Genomic DNA, 21,700 nt, shown 5'->3' with positions numbered 1-21,700 from the left:
TTGCAGTAATCAAGATGCAAAAGCCAGCATGAGTAAGTTTAGCAGCTGTGGGTTGGTCGAGTAGCTTCCTCATTTTCCCAATCTTAAAAAAAAATCATAGCATACCAACCTCATTCCCAGTGGTTGCTGCTTAAAGCCTACAGAAAAATCTTGACAGAGTTCTTGAGCATCCCTGCACCCCGTTTCCCAATTGCGCCAATTACATTTGTTTTATGACGCCCCTTTGGTTGATCGTGGAATCATAATAGCTCTATGGTGGAATTGAGGGAGGGGGGCTTTCTTTTTTTCTTCCTCTCTCATTTTAAAATTTCCCTCCACCTTACAAAGGTGCATATACCCTGATAACCTTTTGTCCCCATAGCTCTGCTTTATGATAGGTAAATAGGCCTATTCATCAGAGATTTAGTCAAGTCACTTTACGAATCTGTTCGTAATTATTATCACTTTTTTACGAGGACAATAGGAGTCGGTCAAATATGACTGAACTTTTATACTTACTTATTACATTGAGTGAATTGAAAATATTTTGGATAAATACATTCGAGGCAACAAAGCAAGCGAAATACCCAGTGATGCAAATTATTATATCAATAGTATCGTTGTTTTTTAATACTTTATTGGTCACCGCTCCACTCATTTGCTCATTTCAAATCTTTTGCTCATCGTTCTACTTTGCACTCATTTCACTAATAGTTCATTAAAATCATCTGTACTTATTTCACCACCTTTTATGATAGAGCAAGATTTATACTTGCATAAGTCAATTTAGCGATTGAGAATACGGTTTTATCATTGTGAATTTTTTTTTATTACATCGGTTTGGTTTCAGGTATTTTTAGTCATTGTCGTTATAATACATTGGTTAAAGACTTTTCTTTTAAGGCAAATCGGCATGTTGCTCTTCATTATATCATTGAAATTCTAAAAAGCATTCCATCTAGCTATTGTCTTCTTTTTAACTTATTCCAGTTGTCTATGATCTATTCTGATGTGTTGCCCAAGGTAGATATAGTGATCTACTGTCTCGATTTCATAATTATCCAATATTACCCTTTTCTCCGTGGCAAATTTGTTAAACATTACTTTTTCGTATTGATTTTCAGGCCTACTTTGTTACTTTCAGATCGTTGAGCATATAGCTTGTGACCACCTTCAGTGATTAGAGTGTTATCATCGGTGACCCTCACCTTCAATGTTTAGCCCAGTACTTTCCAAGTCTAGTTTACGATTTCTTTCTTTCAGTGCAGTGTCGATCAGTTCGGCTGAAATGGTATCTCCCTGCTGCACTCCTCTCTGTTGATGGGGAAGTTCACTGTCTTTGTGCAGGTGAATGGTTACTTGGCTATACATTTCCTGGATGAGTTTGATGTAATTGTGGTGCACACCTTGTACCTGTAAAGCTGTTATTTCTCCCTGAAATTCTATACTGTCAAAAGCTTGTGCGAAATCTACAAACGCCACGCACAAGGGTTGTCTAGAATAATTCGACCATTACTATGCATCTATTATAATGTATTGATGTAAAAAAAAGAAATCTTTACTTATATGATATCCATTTATATTTTCTATTCGCCGACTCAAGCCAGCCTTCTCTTATCTGCTCATTCTGCCAACTACTCAGCTTTTTCTCCTTCTTGTTTAGAGTCTTATATGAATGCACTCATTTTGAAAAGAATACTCTACTTCCCAACCTCCACTTTCTCAACTTTCCATTTCACCTCCATTTCTATTCACTTTTCTTATCTAAGTCCTTCCAGGACTTTATACATGGTGTACCGTAAACCATTTATGCGATTCATAACACCATACAAACCTTCAAACATCATCTGATTTATACATGTGTTGCCATTCACACATTAAAAGCAAATGTGGAGCCTATTATTAGTGCATTATTGTCACTCAAAATTTAATACGATCGCCGAGTATTACACAGTAAGAAAATAAAATAGACTTTGAACCCTGAATTAAACTATGGCAGTGAAATCTTGCACCCTACAAAGGACGCACCTTTTGTTCCTTTTTTTTTTGCTCCCAGAAATGCACCCTATATAAAGATGCAAATTTTAACTCAAGTCTTTATAGGGTGCTTAATAATTTAGCGTCCAAAAGGTGCAAATATGCACGTTCCCTAAAGAGGAAATCAACTATGCGTCGGAAAATTTGAAAAATGTAGCAAACTTCTCCATTAAAGTGCAAAAAAGTGTATTAGGGTGCACAGTTGTATCACAAAAGGGGCTCTTAGTGTTGCATTTGAAGAGGACAGAATTGCCATTTTCTTCCAAGTGTGTATATTTTATCTATTTTATCAAAATATCAATATTTTGACAAGACTTAGAATTCAGATTTAAACCAACCAGAGTGTGTCTGGTAACCATTCACATGCTTGCGAGTGTGGGGAGGATCAGACGATATGCAACACCTTCTGGTCTGCCCCCTCCTACCAGAGCCTTGCCATGCCGAAGATCTGGAGTCCTTTAACCCCAAAGCCAGATCTTGTACCCTCCACTGGGCAGGTCTTGTGCAGTGACCCGAGAAGAAGAAGAAGAAGAACCATGCACATTCGATCTGGATCCAATTACATCCCTGTGACTAAAAGTGTTTAGAAAACAATATTTGTTTACTTTATTTGTTTATTGCATAAATGATATCATGTTAAGTATGGATAGCAAATGCCGATAGCAAATTAATAGCCATGCAATCACTATAGCAATTGACTAGTGCCGGCCGCAAAGAAACATCGTTAGCCTAAGTAACAGAGCGTTAGCAGTAAGCCCAGTCACATCTTCCGGATTTTCAAGTCTAAACATTGATTTCAATGTGTAAGTTAATGCATTTTTAAAAATTAGGCATCGCTGCCACATTACCGGTCGTAACAGGGTCTCTGTTAGCGCATTGTTAGCGCTAACAACATTTCTGTGCGGCCAGTACAGGTGAAGCTTCGATCATGTTTAATCTATCTCCCAGTGTTAAATATTTCACAATACTATCAAATAGCAGCGAAGGCCGAAAACGTGCTACGTTTCGCAAGCATGGCAAGTGGTGACATGAATCACTTGTTGCTGATCGCCAATAGCTATATCGCGATCTATCACGGGTGGTTGTAACGTCTTAGAGGGCCTCCTACTCGGTTTATCTTTGGATCGACGTGCTCTAATTCGGTAGCTCTTCCAATCCGTGACGTCACATTCTATCGATGAGCTCATGTCGATCGCCGTGTAAGTCTTGAGAACAGTTCAATCTTCCTGCAACGCTACCCCTGAGCTTGGTGAGCCCCCAAACCAACGGATGAAACAGCAGCATGAACCCTACCATACCAAGGATCGATCCCGTAGCCAATCCTGGGTTGCCACTGTAGTCGAGGATCGAGTATATCGGTGGATGGCCAGTCCCCCAGTAGACAAGGGTGAATGTGAGATAGAGCAACCCGTAGATCATCGGGTAGATGATGTGGGCGAGTCGGCAGGGTGTCGCAGTGAAGGCAAGCTCAAGGACACTGAACACACCAGGTAAGGCGTGACAGGAAATGTCAAACATCCAGTTTGGATATCGAGGATCGTAGAGGGCGCCCCAGAAGACAACGAGAACAAGGCATGTCCATGTGACGATGACGTTGTAAAAAAGCCACTGGATCATATGTCGCCCTTTTAGTACTGAAATAAGAATAAAGATACAGATAATACTTTGATGCACGTGAAAATATATGGAGGTATGGAAGACAAATGCTATTTGAAAGAACTAAACAAAGAAAATCAAGGATGACAGTAAGATTTTCCTAAACATAATTGGTACCAATCGTCTACTAAGAGCCCTGTGGATTAAAATCCTTGATCAAGGGCACAGGACTGTGCCGTGGCCAGGGATCGATCCTCGGACTTTCATGAGTCTAGAGTCAGGTGTGTTCTACCACTCGGCAACGGCATCCCCAAATCTCCACGACTGACTGAGCAACAATAATTGAACGATTGATCGAGTAACTGAATTAATAATAATAAATAATAATAATAGTCAGTTCTTGTATAGCGCATAACAGATTATGAATTACGTCTCTATCGCTTCCAAAGGACTTGGATATTATTACCCCGGCTGTAGCTCAAGCAGCCCTTCCAGCGCTCGGCATTTCAATGAATAAATTCCTGCCAGGTACCCATTCACCTCACCTGGGTTGAGTGCAGCACAATGTGGATAAATTTCTTGCTGAAGGAAACTACGCCATGGCTGGGATTTGAAGGCCACGACCCTCTGTTTCAAAGTCCGGAGACTAATACACAGGGCCACATCAACGCTCCGTACTACTCCATTCATACTACTAGGTGGTTTACTGATTTGAAATATCTTTGCTAAGTTTGGAACCAGTTTTGTTTATAAGAATACTGCATTGTTTTAGCAATATTATTTTCAGATTACACTGATTTCCGGATACAATCATGACAATGAGTATACGAAATCCGGCTCACCGTTGGAAGCATGTGACGTGTCATAGCATCTCTGAAGACTCATGTCCGTTATAAGGTTGATCAGAGCAATCAAGGAATAGAAAGTGAAGACCGTATAGGTCCAATCAGTCATGAAGATGTAATCATGGATGGTAAACACGTTAGCCCACAAGTAGATTTGGTAACCGAGGAAGTATCCGGTCATCAAGAATCGGTATATCAGCAACACCGCTCTTGGAAAGCTGCACTGGAGACACGAAGAATAAAATAATAATTCGGTGAAATTATTACCGTAACAAAACGACAATATAGGCCACATTGGAGATTATTGTAGCTTTAGGAATAATAATTTTGTGGAAAGTGGTAACTATTGAAGCGTATTCTTAAACATGTTAAAAGTATATAGGCCTACATTCAAAATTGGTTGTATCCTTTTTATTCAATCACAATAGGTGTCTTCGTAAAGATTATTGGGACAAAATATGTTGTCACTGATAGGGGCATGAAGGCCCTCCCTTACCCTTTTGGTTATCATCCCACATGATCATAAGATAAAGAACGTGATTTGTTTGTCGTGTGGTCTAAGCCAATATCGTCGAATTCCAGTTTGTCAGGAATTCCAACTTGAATTCAGCCTTATTGGTGAAATTTGTTTTAAGAATAATTGTTAATTAGACTGCACAGGTCGTCCCGTGAAAAGATTTTGCATTAAATTGACCATAATCAATATCAGGTCAGATAAATTATGATGTAAACATTGTAATATTGAGATCTTTGATCTTTGTCGTTGATATCATAGATCTCATGAGTGAGTAAAAACATTGGGGTTGAAGCTGAATTTCAGAGGGGAGATCGCCATTCCAAACATTATAATGATATACATCAAATTGGAAAAATTGCCAGAAATTACAAAGTTTTCTTTGTTAAGAATAATCTTGTTCAGAGAGATCAGGAATAACATATGCTAAATGGCCAAATGAGTTCATCATGTTGACAGCATGGGAATTTAGACCAATTGTCCAAAAAAGAAGTGTATTGTCTTACCTGAGTTCTTGTAAAAACATCATAGGATGACGTCGACAGACCAAAGTCAGATAATTTGGGTGCTGTACACTCCACCATCTTGCGACTGATTTGGGTTAAAATAAAATACCAAAGGTTATACGTGAAAATCATCATTAGTGCACGATTATAGGCCTACGGTATTGTTTGTTACCGCCGCAATCATTATTACGACAATTGCGCATTATTCCATGTATAGGCCCCGACAGTCAGCATGGTCAGGCGTATCAACATTGTAAATATAAAGGTTATTTATAGGGGTTGTGTTCAGAGGTCTAAATTTTGTATAGCACCTCGGTTTTTAATTGTATCTTATATAATTATATACGTGTACCTCTGATGTCTGTATAAAGGAGTCTTCGACAAAGACTTCTTGGTTGTTCTCAGTCATAAATGGCCCTGATAATACGTTTTCTCTGTTCTTGAATCCTCCTAAAGAGATTCAGCACGCGAAAATATAGTTTCAACAAGAATAGCCCCAAAATAAGTGAATAACATAAAATAATGTTTAAGCTTCCACCAACTTTAATAATACGAGCTTTCATCCACTCTTTGTGACTATCTCCTACTAGTAGGAGCAGAGAGAGGACTGATTTATTGGTGTGTGTAGGGTTTTCCAAACAAATAACTACTAACGTATAAGTGCACATGATCAGGAGGAGCACAAACCCAGCAGCACCTCAAAATATAAATTTTGAAAGTAGTATTGCCACTTTAGAGAGGCGAGTACTGTGAGTTCTCAGTAATGCGTATGAACTTTTATTTTAGTTTACTTGTGTAAGGTATTATTGTGCATGCCAGAACTGTAGTAAATTTCACCGCTTTCCCTCTTTTTTTCTGACTGGATGCCTATGGACTCAACATGTCCGAAACGAACGGAAAAGCGGAACGTATTGAAATAAATTCTTGTAAAACGACAATTCTCATGTAATATTTTTGTTTTGTTTAATGAAACGATTCTTATCTTGGGAAATGCAGAAGGTGTGTCGCTTCCATGACTTATAAAGTTTATTAAGGATGGCTGGCTATTCAATACCCAAAGCTATAGGCATTGAGGTCTAATGGTCTGAAGCAAGTAACACAAATGGAACACTTTCTTTACTAAAACGTGAGTATCAGAATCACAAATTGCAACAGATAAACGGGGAGTTAATATAATATACCGCCCTTTCACACGGTAAAAAAGATCGCAATTTGAATGATGATTCCAGTGAAAAATATGGCTAATGACAATTTTTTAGCAAGTGTGAAACCAAACTAGAATCACGAACGCTAATCACAATCACGAATTCAAATTGTACTCCGGAGGTAAATTCCAGTTAAGTTTCACTCAAATTACAGTACGAATTTTCTGTGTGAAAGGTCCGATGATTCTAAAGACGAATTGCAATCATCATTACAATGATGATTCAAGATTCACGTGTGAAAAGGCCCATTGGTAGAGACACTATCAAGAATCGTTTGGACTTTCTTTTCTTTCTTTTATTTTCAATCTTTAAGCAAAATTTTCACACGTTCAATTTCCAAATGTAAATAACGGGATTTGAGGCCGTTGTGAAACGCAAATGGGTTTTTATCAAAGAATCAAACTAGACAGACTAGACAAATATGAGGAGAATGTTATTTAGGTGACATTGTCAGCCACAGCTGACAGCTTAGTGAATTCATTAACTAAACAATGAATATCCATCTCTTTAAATGTCCATCATCGGACCAAATACGGGTGACAATATATTTCGAGTGTCTCTATTCAGTATTGGGTAAATCCTTTTCATCCACGGTGATTCTTTCACCTTTCTTTTCCAACAGTTTTTGCATGATCCCATCCAATATTTTGGCATGTACTAAGGACATGTTCTGCTACAGTTCAATGGGTGTATAATTAAATCTATTTTGTTGAATAAAACGAGTCTTACCTAGGAGGTACCAGAAGGGGCGTAGCGGCCATTACTTCAAGAAGTCCTTATGAATGGCTGAGGCGTTGTGGTCCACTGGTCTGAAGCAAGTAACAGAAATACAACACTTTCTTCACTAAAACGTGAGTATCAGAATCACAAATTGCAACAAGTAAGGGAGTTAATATAGATAAAGAAACTATCAAGAATCCATTGGACTTTCTTTTTTTTTCTTTCATTTTTTAAATCAATCACGCGTTCAATTTTTCAAGTGTAAACATGGTAAATGACGTGATTTTAAGCACTGTAGTATGACGCAAATAAGTTTTATAATTCATATATTTAATCAATGACAGTTTATCTCTACTAATATGCCTAATAAAACTAACCAATGAAAGCAAAGGCGTGATAGATTCACAAAAATATGTGTTCCGATTCCACTTGCTTATTCATTTATCGACCTACGTAGTCTATATTTACAATGTCATATTCCGGTTGAAAATGACAGGAGGGGCGGTTCCCCAAGCATTTCCTCTCTCACATCGTTTTTTTTAATATATATTTTAAAAGCATTTTTCATTGAAAATTATCATAAGTTTCTCCAGACTAAATTTGTTTGGGGAAGCAAAGACAAAAAAGGGCACTTATATTTTTAAAATGGGCATATTGGTGCAAACGGATATTTTTATACCGGTGTACCGGTGTGTTAGCTCAGTTGGTAGAGCGTCCGTCTCACAACCGGGAGGTCGGGGTTCAAACCCCGGCCGCGTCAGACCAAAAGACGTTAAAAGATGGGAGTTGCTGCTACCCTGTTTGGCGTTCAACGATTAAAGGGATAGAGCCGCGTCGATCTGGCGCTGCACAGCGGCTGCCGGGCCCACGATCAATTGGGCAAAGCAAATTTTCGGAATATTTCATTTCATGTCTATTTCGAACAATAAAATATGGATTTTTCATTTACCATGAAATTATTACAGATAATACCTGCATAAAGTGGTGTATATAGTAGTCTGTTTTCTTTAGTCATTAAGTTAAGCAAAGCCTTTAGGCTGAAGTTGTAAAACTCGCTTTTTTTGTCAATTATGGCGCTAATTACTGTTAAAAGGGCATTCTTGCGAGATGTTGTGATCGCAAATCGCGAGTTAAAATTTTTGACATTAAATTTTCATGTAATAAGACTTGAAAAAAAATATTTTCGAGCATTTTTATTGTCATGAAAAAGATGGGTATCTTACTAAAGAATTGACGAGAGCGCCAAGTGCGAAAACCGGACATTCCAATCATATTCGTAATCAAGAACAGAATGGATATATAGGGCTTACCTTACTACATAATAATTGATGCGAGCGCAAAGCGCCAGCCCAAAATTATTGATTTTCTCACCTGAAATGTATTTTGTTTTCTTTCAAAAAGTGTTTTTCATTTTTAAAAAGGGCACATTTCGTATTAAAAAGAGGCACTTTCCATTTTTTTTTCCTACAAGAAATGTTTTTAGGGGGTAAGTGCCCCCCCCCCCGTTTTGCCGCCCCTGCCAGATGGTTCAGATTCAATATAGTTTGAGTTGTTTCAATGAAACTTCAAATGTGTAAAGAGTTAATATTTTTCAAATGGAAATCTACATAAAAAGTTACTGAAAATTACGAATTTATTATGTATTAAACAATATTTCAATAGGGTGCCCTTTCAGCAAAAGCTGGTATCAAAAGGGGCCCTAAAAGCATATAAACAAAACATGTATATACAAATGATAAAAACATACAACGTAAAAACATTATATAAATCATACATATTAGAACACAGAAGGCATGCAAAGTTCGAGTCATTAAAATATTTGTAACACAGGAACCATTGAACCAATGAACATATTTTTTTGCATTATTTGTTTTTCTTTATAGTGTTGGAAGCGCAGATTGGCATTGCGTCACACTATTCACAGTTACAATCACATCAACGAAACCGTTTTCAATCGATTGATTGATCAGAATAATGTAATACCTAGCTGTGTTCGGTTTGGATTTGATATCAGTGTAGCGGAGCATTGAAGAAAGTTTATTTCTTTGAAATATTTATAAATTACATCATCTAGTTGATGACAGGGGTAATTTTAAATCATCTAGAGCCTTTCTGAGGATGGGGTTAAAAGAAGATGAGATAGGATATCTCCACACAATATATGAAAATATTCCAGCAACATGGAAATGTCTCTTGAAGAAAACAAACACATGCAGGGACACAGCTTTAAATTTCGAATTTATGTTTCATGGAAATGTGAACACACTAGCTAATATTACATATAAGAAAATCTATACGGCTTTGTTAAACATGAAATCTGAGAATTCATGCGCTGTTAAAAACATAAAAAGAACATAATTTTTACGAAAAAGATGGTACAATATTTTTAAAATCCAGGATAGCCATCTTAAATAACAAGTTAAGGGAGTTTCAATTTAAATTGTTATATGAACTTGTATATGCTAAAGAATACTAGCAGAAGCACGTGGAAAATTAGCGGGTCATCTGAAGAAGTGGGAAATTTTTGCACTTAATGACGACGAGGCGTTCCGAATTACATGCATATGCGGACAGATGAAATGCATTTGATCACGATGGATGTGTGTGTGTGTGCAGGGGGTGTTCGTGCGTGAATGTGTGTTTGGTGTGGTGGGGGGCTGTGAGTGTGTGGGAAGGGTCCGGGGACTGTGAATATTAAATCTTCCCTCAAAAATCTTATTAATTGTATTTTGATAATTTACAGGATTCAAAGATTTGTGTGTGATACAACTATCAAGGAATGGTAAATAATTATTTTAGGTTATACTGCATTTCAATGTTTATATTCAATTAAAAATATATAATTATCATGTATGTGTATAAATGTGAGAGAAAAAATACATATTCCTTTAAATACAAATAATTATGGAATCAATCTTGTTAGAAAAAAAAAATGTGTATATCAGGTATTTTGAGAACAAATTGAATTAGCATGGATGTGATGATCACAATAATTGTACGTTCAAACCAAGCTTTGTAATTATGGTGTAATTTGATAAATATTACATTCATGATCATAAATTCAAGACGGTATTGAAATACCGTTTTGAATTTATGTTCATGAGTGTAATATTTTAAATTTGTTTGATGACAGAAGAAATAAAAGACTATTAACAAAATGCTGTCCCCTACTCTTAGTCTGCAGGCACAGACCCTGGTTAAAAATTTTGATAAATAAGTGGGTCTTTTCACAAAGACTAGCACGTATAAAATGTGCCGTTCTTAATTTCTTAGTACAGTGACAATGCATTGTAGACATTCAGAACCTTTACTCAAGCGAGGGCTTGCACAGCACTGACAGCAAACTACCTAAAGCTCCCGCCCTTATATGAAACTCCTCATAAATTCGCAAATTTTAATGGTAGGCAGGACAACAAGAATTTCAAAATGTGTTTGTTGTCGAGAGAATGATATCAAAATATTCCTTAATATCTAATTTATCATGTGAAACCACTTAAAACTTACGTAAAATTCATTTAAACTGTAAAAAAAAGGAAATTCATAGCACCAACATGGTCCGAAAAAGCCATAGACATCGCGGTACCTTTTTAATACACTGTACGTACTATCGATAGTTAAAACGATCACGATGTGCTCGCTAAATGCGCGCGCCCATCGGCGTCTGCTAGCCGTCATCTGCTGTGACTCTCCAATAGCCCCGCATGTGCAATTTTTTGTAAGATCGTCCCATATGCTGTTTTTCATGTTAGTACATACATGCGTGCACGTTATTTGCGGACGCAGATCATGTACGCATCTCCGTCGTCTGCTACGGCTCTCTTTATCAGTCCCAAGTGTGAAATATGTGTACATGGTGTATGTTCATTTGGTCTACATGCAGTTTGCCCACTTGTCATTTAGTCTAATGCCAAATGGGCTAAACCCATTTGGTCTACTGAATTGCCATTTGGTCTACACTACACTTGGTCTAATTCTCATTTAGCGAAATGTCCAGTTGGTCTAATTTCAGCATAACCTACATAATTACAATTTTTTTTACTTTGTCAAATACCGGTACATAAAATTGGCTTTATATCATGCAGTTCCACAGTGTGAAATATGTATATATTCGTTTGGTCTACATGCAGTTTGCCCACTTCTCATTTAGTCTAATGCCAAATGGGCTAAACCCATTTGGTCTACACTTGGTCTAATCCTCATTTTGCGAAATGTCCAGTTGGTCTAATTTTTTTAAATTGCCATTTGGTCTACACTTTGTGTAATTTACATTTGGTCTACACTACACTTGATCTAATTTTGAGTCCAGTCCAGGGTCTAATTTCAACATGACCTACATCATTATGATTTTATACTTTGTGAATTTTTTTTTTCTTTATATAATTTCATTTCACCTTATAGTCTTAGCATTGGTTTCAAATAAATAATACTTGAACAGTGGCAAAGTCATGATAATGGAGCCAAAAGTTTTGAAAGGTCCATATATGGTGTATCAGGTAAAGTTATAAAGTTGTAAGCAGGAGAAGCAAACAACAAAAAATGTTGAAGCGGGGGGGGGGGGGGGGCGGTGTTCATTAATTTCCTTTTATTTTCCAATGCCAGATCAATCTTTGTTTTTGCTTGTCATTTTTTTTTAATGATATGTTCTGTTCACTCTACAATTTTTACTAATGATCTTTTTTTTTTGGCTTATCATTTTTTTCAGACACATTCGCACCCGAACCGACTCTACAATTAAGGGAAGAGAAGGAATTATTGAACCTCTTGAGAGAATATACTGGTCAAGGGCTGTAATAGTATACAGGGGCACTTCCTGAGAGAAAGTTAATTTTATTTTAATTATGTGTTTTCAGGATATCTAATAGTACTATTGAAATGGCGGTGAAAATTATTGCCCCTGCTGATGAGATTTTTCAGCTGCACCCCTCCTTTATTTTAGTGAATAAGGTGTGGCACTGCCCTATATGATTCATTTTGAATTTTAATGGGCTCCAAAATGCAGTAATTTATAAATTATAGCATAATCTTATTTCGATAAAGCCTTTGACATAAACAAAGCATATTTAAAACAGATTTAGTTATTGCATATCAGAATGTTATGTTTGCCTGATGTTTTCTCAATAACTCTAAGCTGTTATTAATGAATTCTTTCTAGAAACAAAAATAAGCAATTTATTCAAACATGTCAGTTTCATTTTGTAGACATATGCATTGAATTTACCAATTCAGTATAAGGTACGTATGCCATCTTTCACAAATGTTGATTTTTATCACTGGTGGATCTGGGGGAGGGCACATCTGGCTCACCCCCCCCCCCTTAGAGAGCCTCAGTCGAGATTTGTAATGAAAATATGCCATTTTCACCAAAGTATGCCCCCCCCCCCGGAAAGCAAGGCCCTTTTTTTGCTTGACAAATTTTCATCATGAAAATGTGCCCCCCCCCCCCCCAGGATAAATCCTGGATCCACCCCTGGTTTTTATTAAGTTTACATGTATTTTCATTTTGAAAAAAAAGGTTTCCTAGAGATTTATAAACAGCATGATTTACACTGAGCGTGTCATACACTTCTGTGCAGAAGAATATTATCTTGAGAAATTTGGTCATTAAATTATGGAAAATATCTTTTGCAAATGAAATTACTTGATTGCAATTATTTCTTACATTGTATTGTCATTTTACTTGATAGAAATTCATTATTTTTTATAACCATGACAGTGTTCTAATTTCATATTTGCTAAATTGTAATAATTCTTTTGATCTTCCTTCATCTTCATGAAAGTATGAATTCTAGTCATCTGCTTCAAAGTCTGCCCAATACAATGGTTACAAAGGGCCTAAGCATCACTTGTCATTTTTTAATAAGTAGTTAAGTCAGTAGTCAAGTAAGGGGTCAGACAGTTTGGCTGTATTATATTTGTTTAATTATCTTACTAGTGTCAATTTACTAAACTTTTGCTGTTTGTGATTGAACCCCCAAATTGCTCGATAGTACCATTATGTTGGACAGACGTTAATATTGACTAGAGGACTATTATTACTTTCCAAACCAACCTGAAGATAATATGATACTTCACGTAGTACAGGGGTATATTGTCTCCCTTCCATTGTTGTGATGTATGGGCTGGGTAATATCATCTAACTTGTCCTGGAATAATCATTCTCTGCAACAAGTTCCACTTCAGCGACTCTCAGTTGAACATCATCATTCCTGGCATTGGCGGCGGAAGCCAAAAATTTTAGGGGGGAACCGCCAAAACTTTTTGACAAAAAAAAAAAAAAAAATAGTGACCAAAAATCTTAGGGGGGGGGGACACAGGAAACAAAAGTGAAAATTGACAAGCCAAAAAAAAAAAAAAAAAAAAAAGGTTATCAACAAAAAATTGAGGGGGGGGGGGTCGTCCCCTCCCCACCTAAAATTTAGTGGGATACGTCCCCCCCCCCACTTCCACCGCCTATGATTCCAGGTGCTTGGAGATCTTCGAAAGGCATGCTATAACATCCACTTAAGTTCCAGTTCCTTTCATGTTTTTTCCTCATCTTAGTGAGCATCTCCAAGTGTTCATATTTTTAGTGTCCTTTTTTAGATTTACCAAACTCAGTTTTATTACCTGATAAATGAAATTACAAAATTCTATCCCAAAAATTGAACACTTTGATCAAGTTTGGTTACTTAAACTTAATGTTAAATAAACTGAAAATATGTAATAAAAGGCAAAATAATAATAATGATGAAAAAAATACCGGTAATAAAAACAAAAGTTACTCAAATTCACTCAAAACCATACACTTATCTACTCTCCTCAAAAATCAGTTCTCACTTTTAGGTATTGATCATTCATTCAGTCAATGAAATAATAAAAAGAGACAGGAGATCCTCATCAAAATAAACACAAACAGTGTCTCACACACACACTACACATTAATAGTAAAATCAGTTTGTATCTTTCGTGGGATTTGTTTTTATGTAAATCTGGATTCTTCTTGGTAGTAGGGCCTTAGGTCGCTCTGACTTGAACTTAAAACTTCCAATCTCAAGAAGGCAAGATATATCTCGGGAGATAGTCATCATCAAGATGTTTATGAGTTCAACCTGGTGGTGAGGTTATTCATGATGGCATCTGGTATTCTGGCAGAAAGAATCAGAAATATAAAATGCATAAATACAATTGTTTATTTTTTTCAATACAAATTAAATTACCTGAGTCATTCAAGATAGTGGGTATTTTTTTTAGGGGGGGGGGTGATGGCATGACAAGTTTTTAGTCAAAATTATTATTATCTTCATTTATCTTTTTTTTCCCACTTTGTATTACCATTTATTCAAAAATTGCAATAAACATATCAATAAATGAGTTTTTAATCTACCGGTAGTTGGCAAAAGTAAAGGCTAAAGCCAGTATTGGCAGTAAAACACTGACACCACGGCACTGACACTGACAGTGAATGTTCATTTTCCAGTGCATGCACATCACTGCCCCATCATCTTCACTCGTTTTCAGAAAATATTTAGTTATTTCTCAAATATGACCATGATTATCTTATTCATGTCATTACTCTGGTGTTTATTCATGATTTTAAATTCAGGAAATCATTCAGCAAACGAAGAAAACAAAGCATTTCTTGACTGTGATTCCGTGTGATTCAAGTTCAATTTCATTTCTGTGTGTATCACAGGTACGCACGTACGTGACGTAATCTTAATCTCTATTATGATGTAAATTAATCATCCCGCGCGCGATTAAAATGGCTCGAAATTCGACCAAATTTAAGGACAGCTCAGCTTGCAAACCTCACTGAGAAGGGCTTCCCCAGCCCTTGCGATTCCCCGCGCTGCAATTTCACTGCAATACACAGAAAGGAAATCAACTCAACTTTCACAATCAACGGAAAATCCGGAACCCTTCGAGACCCATTTTACAAGAAATACAACTAAATAAGGTAAGAATTGAAAGCAACTCAAGACATTTTCGACTTACCGACACTTTCATGTTTATTTTCGGAAGATTTCATGGAATTTGGGGCACGAAAATGGTATCGGTAGCTCGCGAAAGTCCTGTGCAATACGATGACATATTTTTCATCGCACGGGAGGACAATCACAAAGAGAAAATATCATACACATCCGCGCTAACAGGGGCTTAATTTTGACGATATCGCATCGCTATGCGATTGCAATGATTGACATGCGAACGAAGCTTGCGTACAAATTTTGAGCACTTCCGCGACAGCGCCATCTAGTGACTACGGCCGTGCCTATTAATGGATATCATTATTTTTTCCCTTGAGCCTACACACTTTTAACTCCTGCGAATAAAAAGGCAATAATACAATATATAACAATAATAATTTTACCTTGGGGAACGTCGAACTTCAGCTACGAGTTTACAACTACATGATAATACGTCTACCGTCATATGTAATATTAACCCAGCAGAAAAGTGAAACAGGATGTGAAATATCATGTGTTGTACAAAGAAAATAAGAGGGCTTTTCATCTCAACGTACGATCACCATAACAATCCACTTGCAACGTACAGGTTTGCCCTGTTTAACAAGGGCGGAAATCTCTCCCCAAAGATAGGGGGACCAGGGGCTGGAAAATTTGACAAGCAAAAAAAAAGTTATTTACAAAAAGTAAGGTCCTCTCGTCCAAAATACATGTTTTATTTCGATTTTGAATGATCTATTTCTTTACATCATAAAAGACCAAGAATAGTAGGGGGACATTTGATATTTTGTCCCCCCCCCCACTATTTTGGGTAGGGGCGTGTCTCCCCTGTCCCCCGTGATTTCCGCCCATGCTGCTAAAGCCTGTAAATAAAGAAATATAATATCGAAACATAATTATTCTTTTCATGTTTAGAAACCTTTGTTCTGATGCCTAATTGGCACTTAAGCCTATATTCTTATTAACATTTGATTAATTGAGTACTTTTGTGCGGGTCTGTAAAAAAATCTGAGCTGTGGCACCTTGCGTGCTGTCAACGAATGAGATAATGTGAAGCCTAGCTATAGAAAACATCATTACATACTTCATAATAATTGAAAAAAAAATGATAATTTCCCCCTCAATAGCAAGCAGTATCCATGATATGGATGCTTATGGCTGCAGTCATCATTATCACAGCAAGTAAGCGACCGATCAGATTAAAAATCCCTGGGGCCCGGTTGCATAAAACTTTTTACCTGAAAAAACTCAGGTTGTTTTTATCGGAGTTTTTGCCCTGTGTTAAAGTCAATGGCAGAAATCAGACTAACCTTATTTTTCAGTTTTTACCAGAGTTTTCTTAGGTAAAAAGTTTTATGCAACGGGCCCCAGGTGAATGCCTGTCTGACCTAAAGGTTTGTAATTATGATTATAATATTAGCTGCAAGAGAGAAAAAAAAAACAATTTAGATCCTGAATGAAGATAGGGCCTAGCCCTCCACAATCACTTTAAAATGTACAAACACAACGTCATTACTCAATCATTGCATTTTGCACTTTGCATTCACTTCTTAATAAATGCGACGTACTCTCTCTTTCTCTTTCTCTCTCTCTCTCTCTATTTCTGTTTCCCTTTTGTTCCAAGAAATGTTAAATTATTTCGATCACTCATGTTTGTTTTCCTGGTCCTCACTTATCATTATTCCCCCTCGATAATTCCCAGTAACATCCCCTTACCCCCCCCCCCTGTACTCCCTTCCCCCTCCCCCTTCTCTCTCTCTCCCTCTCTCTCTCTCTAGATGATCGGTGCAAAAAATAGCAAGAATTGTTCAGATTATGGTACAAGCATGAAATTTGGCTGACAGGTAGAGTAAAAGGTGCTGAACATTTTCAGCTGGAGGTGCCAACCTGATCTCTCCTCGTATAGCAACAGTTGCTAGGTAACTTATTGACCTTAGCAACCACCAATTTGGGGGTGTAATCTCAATTTTAAAACTATATTTTGACTTCTAAGCGCCAATTTCACAATCACATATCAAGCAACATTCCAACCATAGCAACAGTTGCTAAACAACGTATATAGGTAACAAACCTAATTTCGGTGTAAGTAATTTCATTTTTTCTTCATACTTTTTACTCATACATGACACAGCTAACACACAGAAAAAAATCATTGCTGGGTCATTAAATGTGCTTACTATTTATCAATTACATAGGATCTCTCCTGTTATGAAAATAAGACAGGGTATTGTAGTGGATGTAGCATGGGACACTGGGGAAAGACACTGAACTTTGAGGGCAAAGGGAAGCTGAAATTGAAATTGATTGATATGAACAAAGCTTCATTGTGATGTAAAAAAAAAAAGTCGAGTAATGCCCACACACTAACTTGTCAGTAAGGTTTTCATATCATTGACTGACTTGAATAGCATGCACAGTAGACCTGAAACAGCCCCAATCATCATTGACTGCATGTTCCCTGTATAGCATTTCAGCATGGACAGCAGACATGAAACAGCCCCAAGCATCGTTGACTGTACGTGCACTACTTTTGAATATGTAACGAAGCAGTACATTTGGTGATTATATAACACAATCTCTTGAGAGAAATTAAAATCTCTGTAGGCCTTATTGACACTAATTACTAACGCCGCATCCTACAAATCATGAAGATGAAGCAGTAGACTGCAATATATTGTATATTGTAACAGATCATCAAAAGTATGGTTGGAAAATAGAAAGCAGTGTAAAGGTGCTGGTTTAGCTTCAAACCTGCTTGAGATTAGTTCTTTCATTGCCCATAGTTTCAGCATCTACGTGTAGTTTACTTACGATCTAGAAGGAATTGCCACTGCATGTATCTTTTTTTTTTATTTGATTATAATGCTGGGCAGTAGAATTATTTGCATAATTTACAGACATTTTACAATAATTTCTAGATGATATAAAGATAAATAATGTACAACTGTACACAGTGGCGTACCTAGGGTTTTCAAAGGGGGGGGGGCAAAACCGTCCGCCAAAAAATTTGACAAGCACAAAAAAAAAAAAAAAAAAAAAAAAAAAAAGGTCTTCGATCACAAATAAAGGATTCCGTACCAGAAAAAAATTGACAAGCAAAAAAAAAAAAAAAAAAAAAAAAAGGTCTTCAAGCTCGTCAGGGGGGCAATAAAGGTCTTCAAGCTCGTCAGGGGGGGGGCAAAAAAGGTTTTTCAAGCCCGTCAGGTGGGGCAAAGATACGTCTTTTGCTTTGGTTGTGACTCGTCAGGGGGAGAGTGCCCCCCCCCTGCCCCCCCCCCGTAGGTACGCTAGTGACTGTACATTTTCCAATAGCTTGGGACGTCGGGTACGATTGGAGAGAATTAATCGAACGTACATTTAATGTGTCGCACACGCCTTCTAAGACTCAGGCATATATTTTGTCAAAAAAATAAGTTAAGACTTGGTTAATCATAAGTAGGGGAAAGCAAAGCCACTGTGAAGCATGCATTATGCTCGACAAAGAATATTAGAGGCAACAGACGAATACATCAAGAAGGTTATATTCATCATCCTATTCGATGGGAAGACGAATTTTTCATCTATCGAAAGTGTAAGAAACATTTCTCACCATAAGGACATTATATTGCGAGACAAAATGATAGTGCCATCAGCAGAATCATTTCTATCTGATTTGGACATGCAAAGAAGTATGTGAGGCATATGGAAGAAAGAAGCATATCAGAACTTAATGCTACTGTCCTGAGGCCGAGTATGGATCACGTCCAGCCAACCTGATATTACAAGTGCTTCACTTGTATGTGACAAAGTCAGCTGCACATAGTCCTGCAAGATCTTTGAAGTCATGATAGATCTTGAAGCTGCAGGATCCGAGTCAAAACACCTGCAATCGGAACTGACAGGTCAAAATCTACTTCTGCAAGAGCTTTATAGTCATGATAGATCACGGAGCTGCAGGTTCCAGGCCAACACGCCTGAAACAGAACTGACCGGTCCAAATCAACTGTTGCGAGATCTTTGACGTGATGATGAATCCTGGAGCTGCAGGATTGATCCAGGTTAAAACATCTGGAAACATAACAGACAGGTCCACATCAACTTCTGCAAGATTTAGTTGTGATAGATCAATTATATAGCGGTAGGATCCTGGCCAACATGCCTCGAAATGGAACTGAATGGTCTAAATCAACTCTGGCAAGATCTTTCTTTTCATGATAGATCCTGGAGCTGCGCAGGATTGATCCAAGAGACGGAACTGACAAGTCAAAATCAACTTCTGCACGTTAGGTCCGGGAACAGCATGCATGGAGAACTAATATGATCTTCATTGCAGGCTACGGAAGGGAGGGGTAAAACCAAGGCCTTTCAAGCGACCGACTACTGATAGCAAGGAATAAAATGGTATCCATGCAAGCACTCATTTGGAAATTACATTCTAGCGAGATTTTGGTGTTTGAAATGATTTTAAACTTTGTTGACTGAACCAATTCTTTGCGGTCATTCGTTCACCTCTCCAAGATCGGAGATGTTTAGGTTGTAAGAATCCATGACCTCCTGGTGAGCTCTTGTAAAAAAAAAAGTTCTTCTACAAGAGTGACCTCTCGTTAAATGTTTATTTTGTGGAATTCTTTCCAAGAGCATTTGTAGGTATACAGAGGCTTAAAAGAGATTAATAGGGCCCCCTTGGAAAATAGTTCGCCACAAATTTCCAGTATGTCAACAGTTTCTAGACTTTTAATTCTCGATGATACAAGTGTCGATCAATTCTACCTTTATTGCCAGATAAGTAATCATGAGATCTATTATCATTCAATGATAAGTATGTAACTATAATATAGTAATAACAAACATTAACAAATAACCGTTTACTATGAAAGACACCAAATAATTTAATCAATGATTGATCTTTTACATAATTATGTTTAGATGATAATAATATAGTCCAGGATAGGCCCCAATAGAAACTTGACCAAACCTTGTTTTATTATATATACAATATTTTTTTATGGTTTCTTGTCAATTCGAGGGTGCTGATTATGAATCTGGATGATGCCATTCGTGTAACCTTGAGCATTTTCCGCAAATTGGCAAAATCCAATATGGCCGCCAAAATATGCAAATTACCCATGAAAATCATAAAATTGTCCGCACATTGGCTATGAAATGCATGAAATCGTGTGGCAGGAGTGAAATACTCTCTCAAAAAATGATTTTTGACAAAATATTTATTTTCCTGATATTCAAAATGGCCGCCATAGGCCACTGTATACTCTACTATATACAATATGAATAGGAAAAACTAATTTTCACAAAAATGAGCACTAAACTGCAAAAAATCGCGATGTATGAACGAAGTAATATATGCAAATCATCATTACTAACGAGATATATCATTTATTATGTCATATATGGGAACATTGCTGTATTTTGATATCTAAAATAGCCCACTGGCCCAAACAGTATTATGTACAATGGCAACGGCCGGGGCCAAAAAAATGAAAATTAAGAGTGAGCACTAAAATGCATATTATTAAGATAAAGAGTGGAATACTGACTAAAAACATAATTGTTAATATGCCATTTATGTGATAAATGCTGCATTTTGAAATTCAAAATGGCCGCCATAGGCCCTATATTTATCATGTACAATGCGAATGGAGAAACTAATTTTCACACGAGTAAGAAACATAAAATGCATGTAATTGTGATCTACGAGTAAAATATTGTCCGACAACATGTTTTATGTCATGCATGAGATAAATGCTGTATTATGAAATTCAAAATGGCCCCTATAGGCACTAACAGTATTAACTACAATGTGAATGGGGACATATAATTTTGTAAGAACTTGGATTTTGTTTGACTATGACATCCATATAATCCTGTTGTATGAGTAAAATGTTATTTGAAAACATATTTTTTTTTATAAATTATAGCATTTTTTCTGCCATATAGGTGATAAATACTGTATTTTGACATTCAAGCCCTAATTATATTATGTAACATGCGAATAGAGAAACTAATTTTCACAATAGTGAGAATCATAAAATGCATATTACTGTGATATACGAGTAAAAATATTGTCTTAAACATGGTTTCTAACTAAATACATCACATATTGGTCGTGGAGGTAATAAATGCTGTACTTTGAAATCCAAAATGGCTGCCATAGGTCCTAAAAGTATTGTGTACATTGTAACATGGGACATAGAATTTTGACAGAATTTGGCTTTGCTTGACTCTAAATATTGCATATAATTGTGAATTGCGATCTAAGGGTGAAATATTGTCTAAAACCATGGTTTCTAACGAGATATATCATAATGTTGTGTAATTAAGGTGATAAATGCTGCATTTTTTAATTGAAAATGGC

At 36.8% G+C, this 21,700-nt stretch overlaps 1 protein-coding gene across 3 annotated transcripts; it reads right to left on the bottom strand.

Moving 5' to 3' along the window:
* Positions 1-584: 584 nt before the first annotated feature.
* On the bottom strand, positions 585-15,823 carry LOC129270108 (protein rolling stone-like). Of its 3 annotated transcripts, XM_064105853.1 has the most exons (5): positions 15,753-15,823; positions 7,412-7,491; positions 5,478-5,562; positions 4,455-4,680; positions 585-3,650 (listed from the first exon to the last, which is right to left on the bottom strand). In XM_064105853.1, exons 2-5 carry the CDS (start codon positions 7,441-7,443, stop codon positions 3,181-3,183), a joined length of 813 nt encoding a protein of 270 aa, XP_063961923.1. In that variant the 5' UTR covers positions 7,444-7,491; positions 15,753-15,823; the 3' UTR covers positions 585-3,180. The 3 variants fall into 3 exon arrangements, with proteins under 3 accessions (XP_063961923.1, XP_054763489.2, XP_063961924.1); XM_064105854.1 differs by lacking the exons at positions 7,412-7,491; positions 15,753-15,823 and adding an exon at positions 5,830-6,086 and having other exon boundaries at positions 1,784-3,650; XM_054907514.2 differs by lacking the exons at positions 7,412-7,491; positions 15,753-15,823 and having other exon boundaries at positions 5,478-5,738.
* Positions 15,824-21,700: the final 5,877 nt, after the last annotated feature.

This window comes from Lytechinus pictus, chromosome 10 (assembly GCF_037042905.1).
Source record: "Lytechinus pictus isolate F3 Inbred chromosome 10, Lp3.0, whole genome shotgun sequence".
Lineage (NCBI taxonomy): Eukaryota > Metazoa > Echinodermata > Echinoidea > Temnopleuroida > Toxopneustidae > Lytechinus > Lytechinus pictus.
This window is presented reverse-complemented; position numbering and strand designations above follow the sequence as displayed.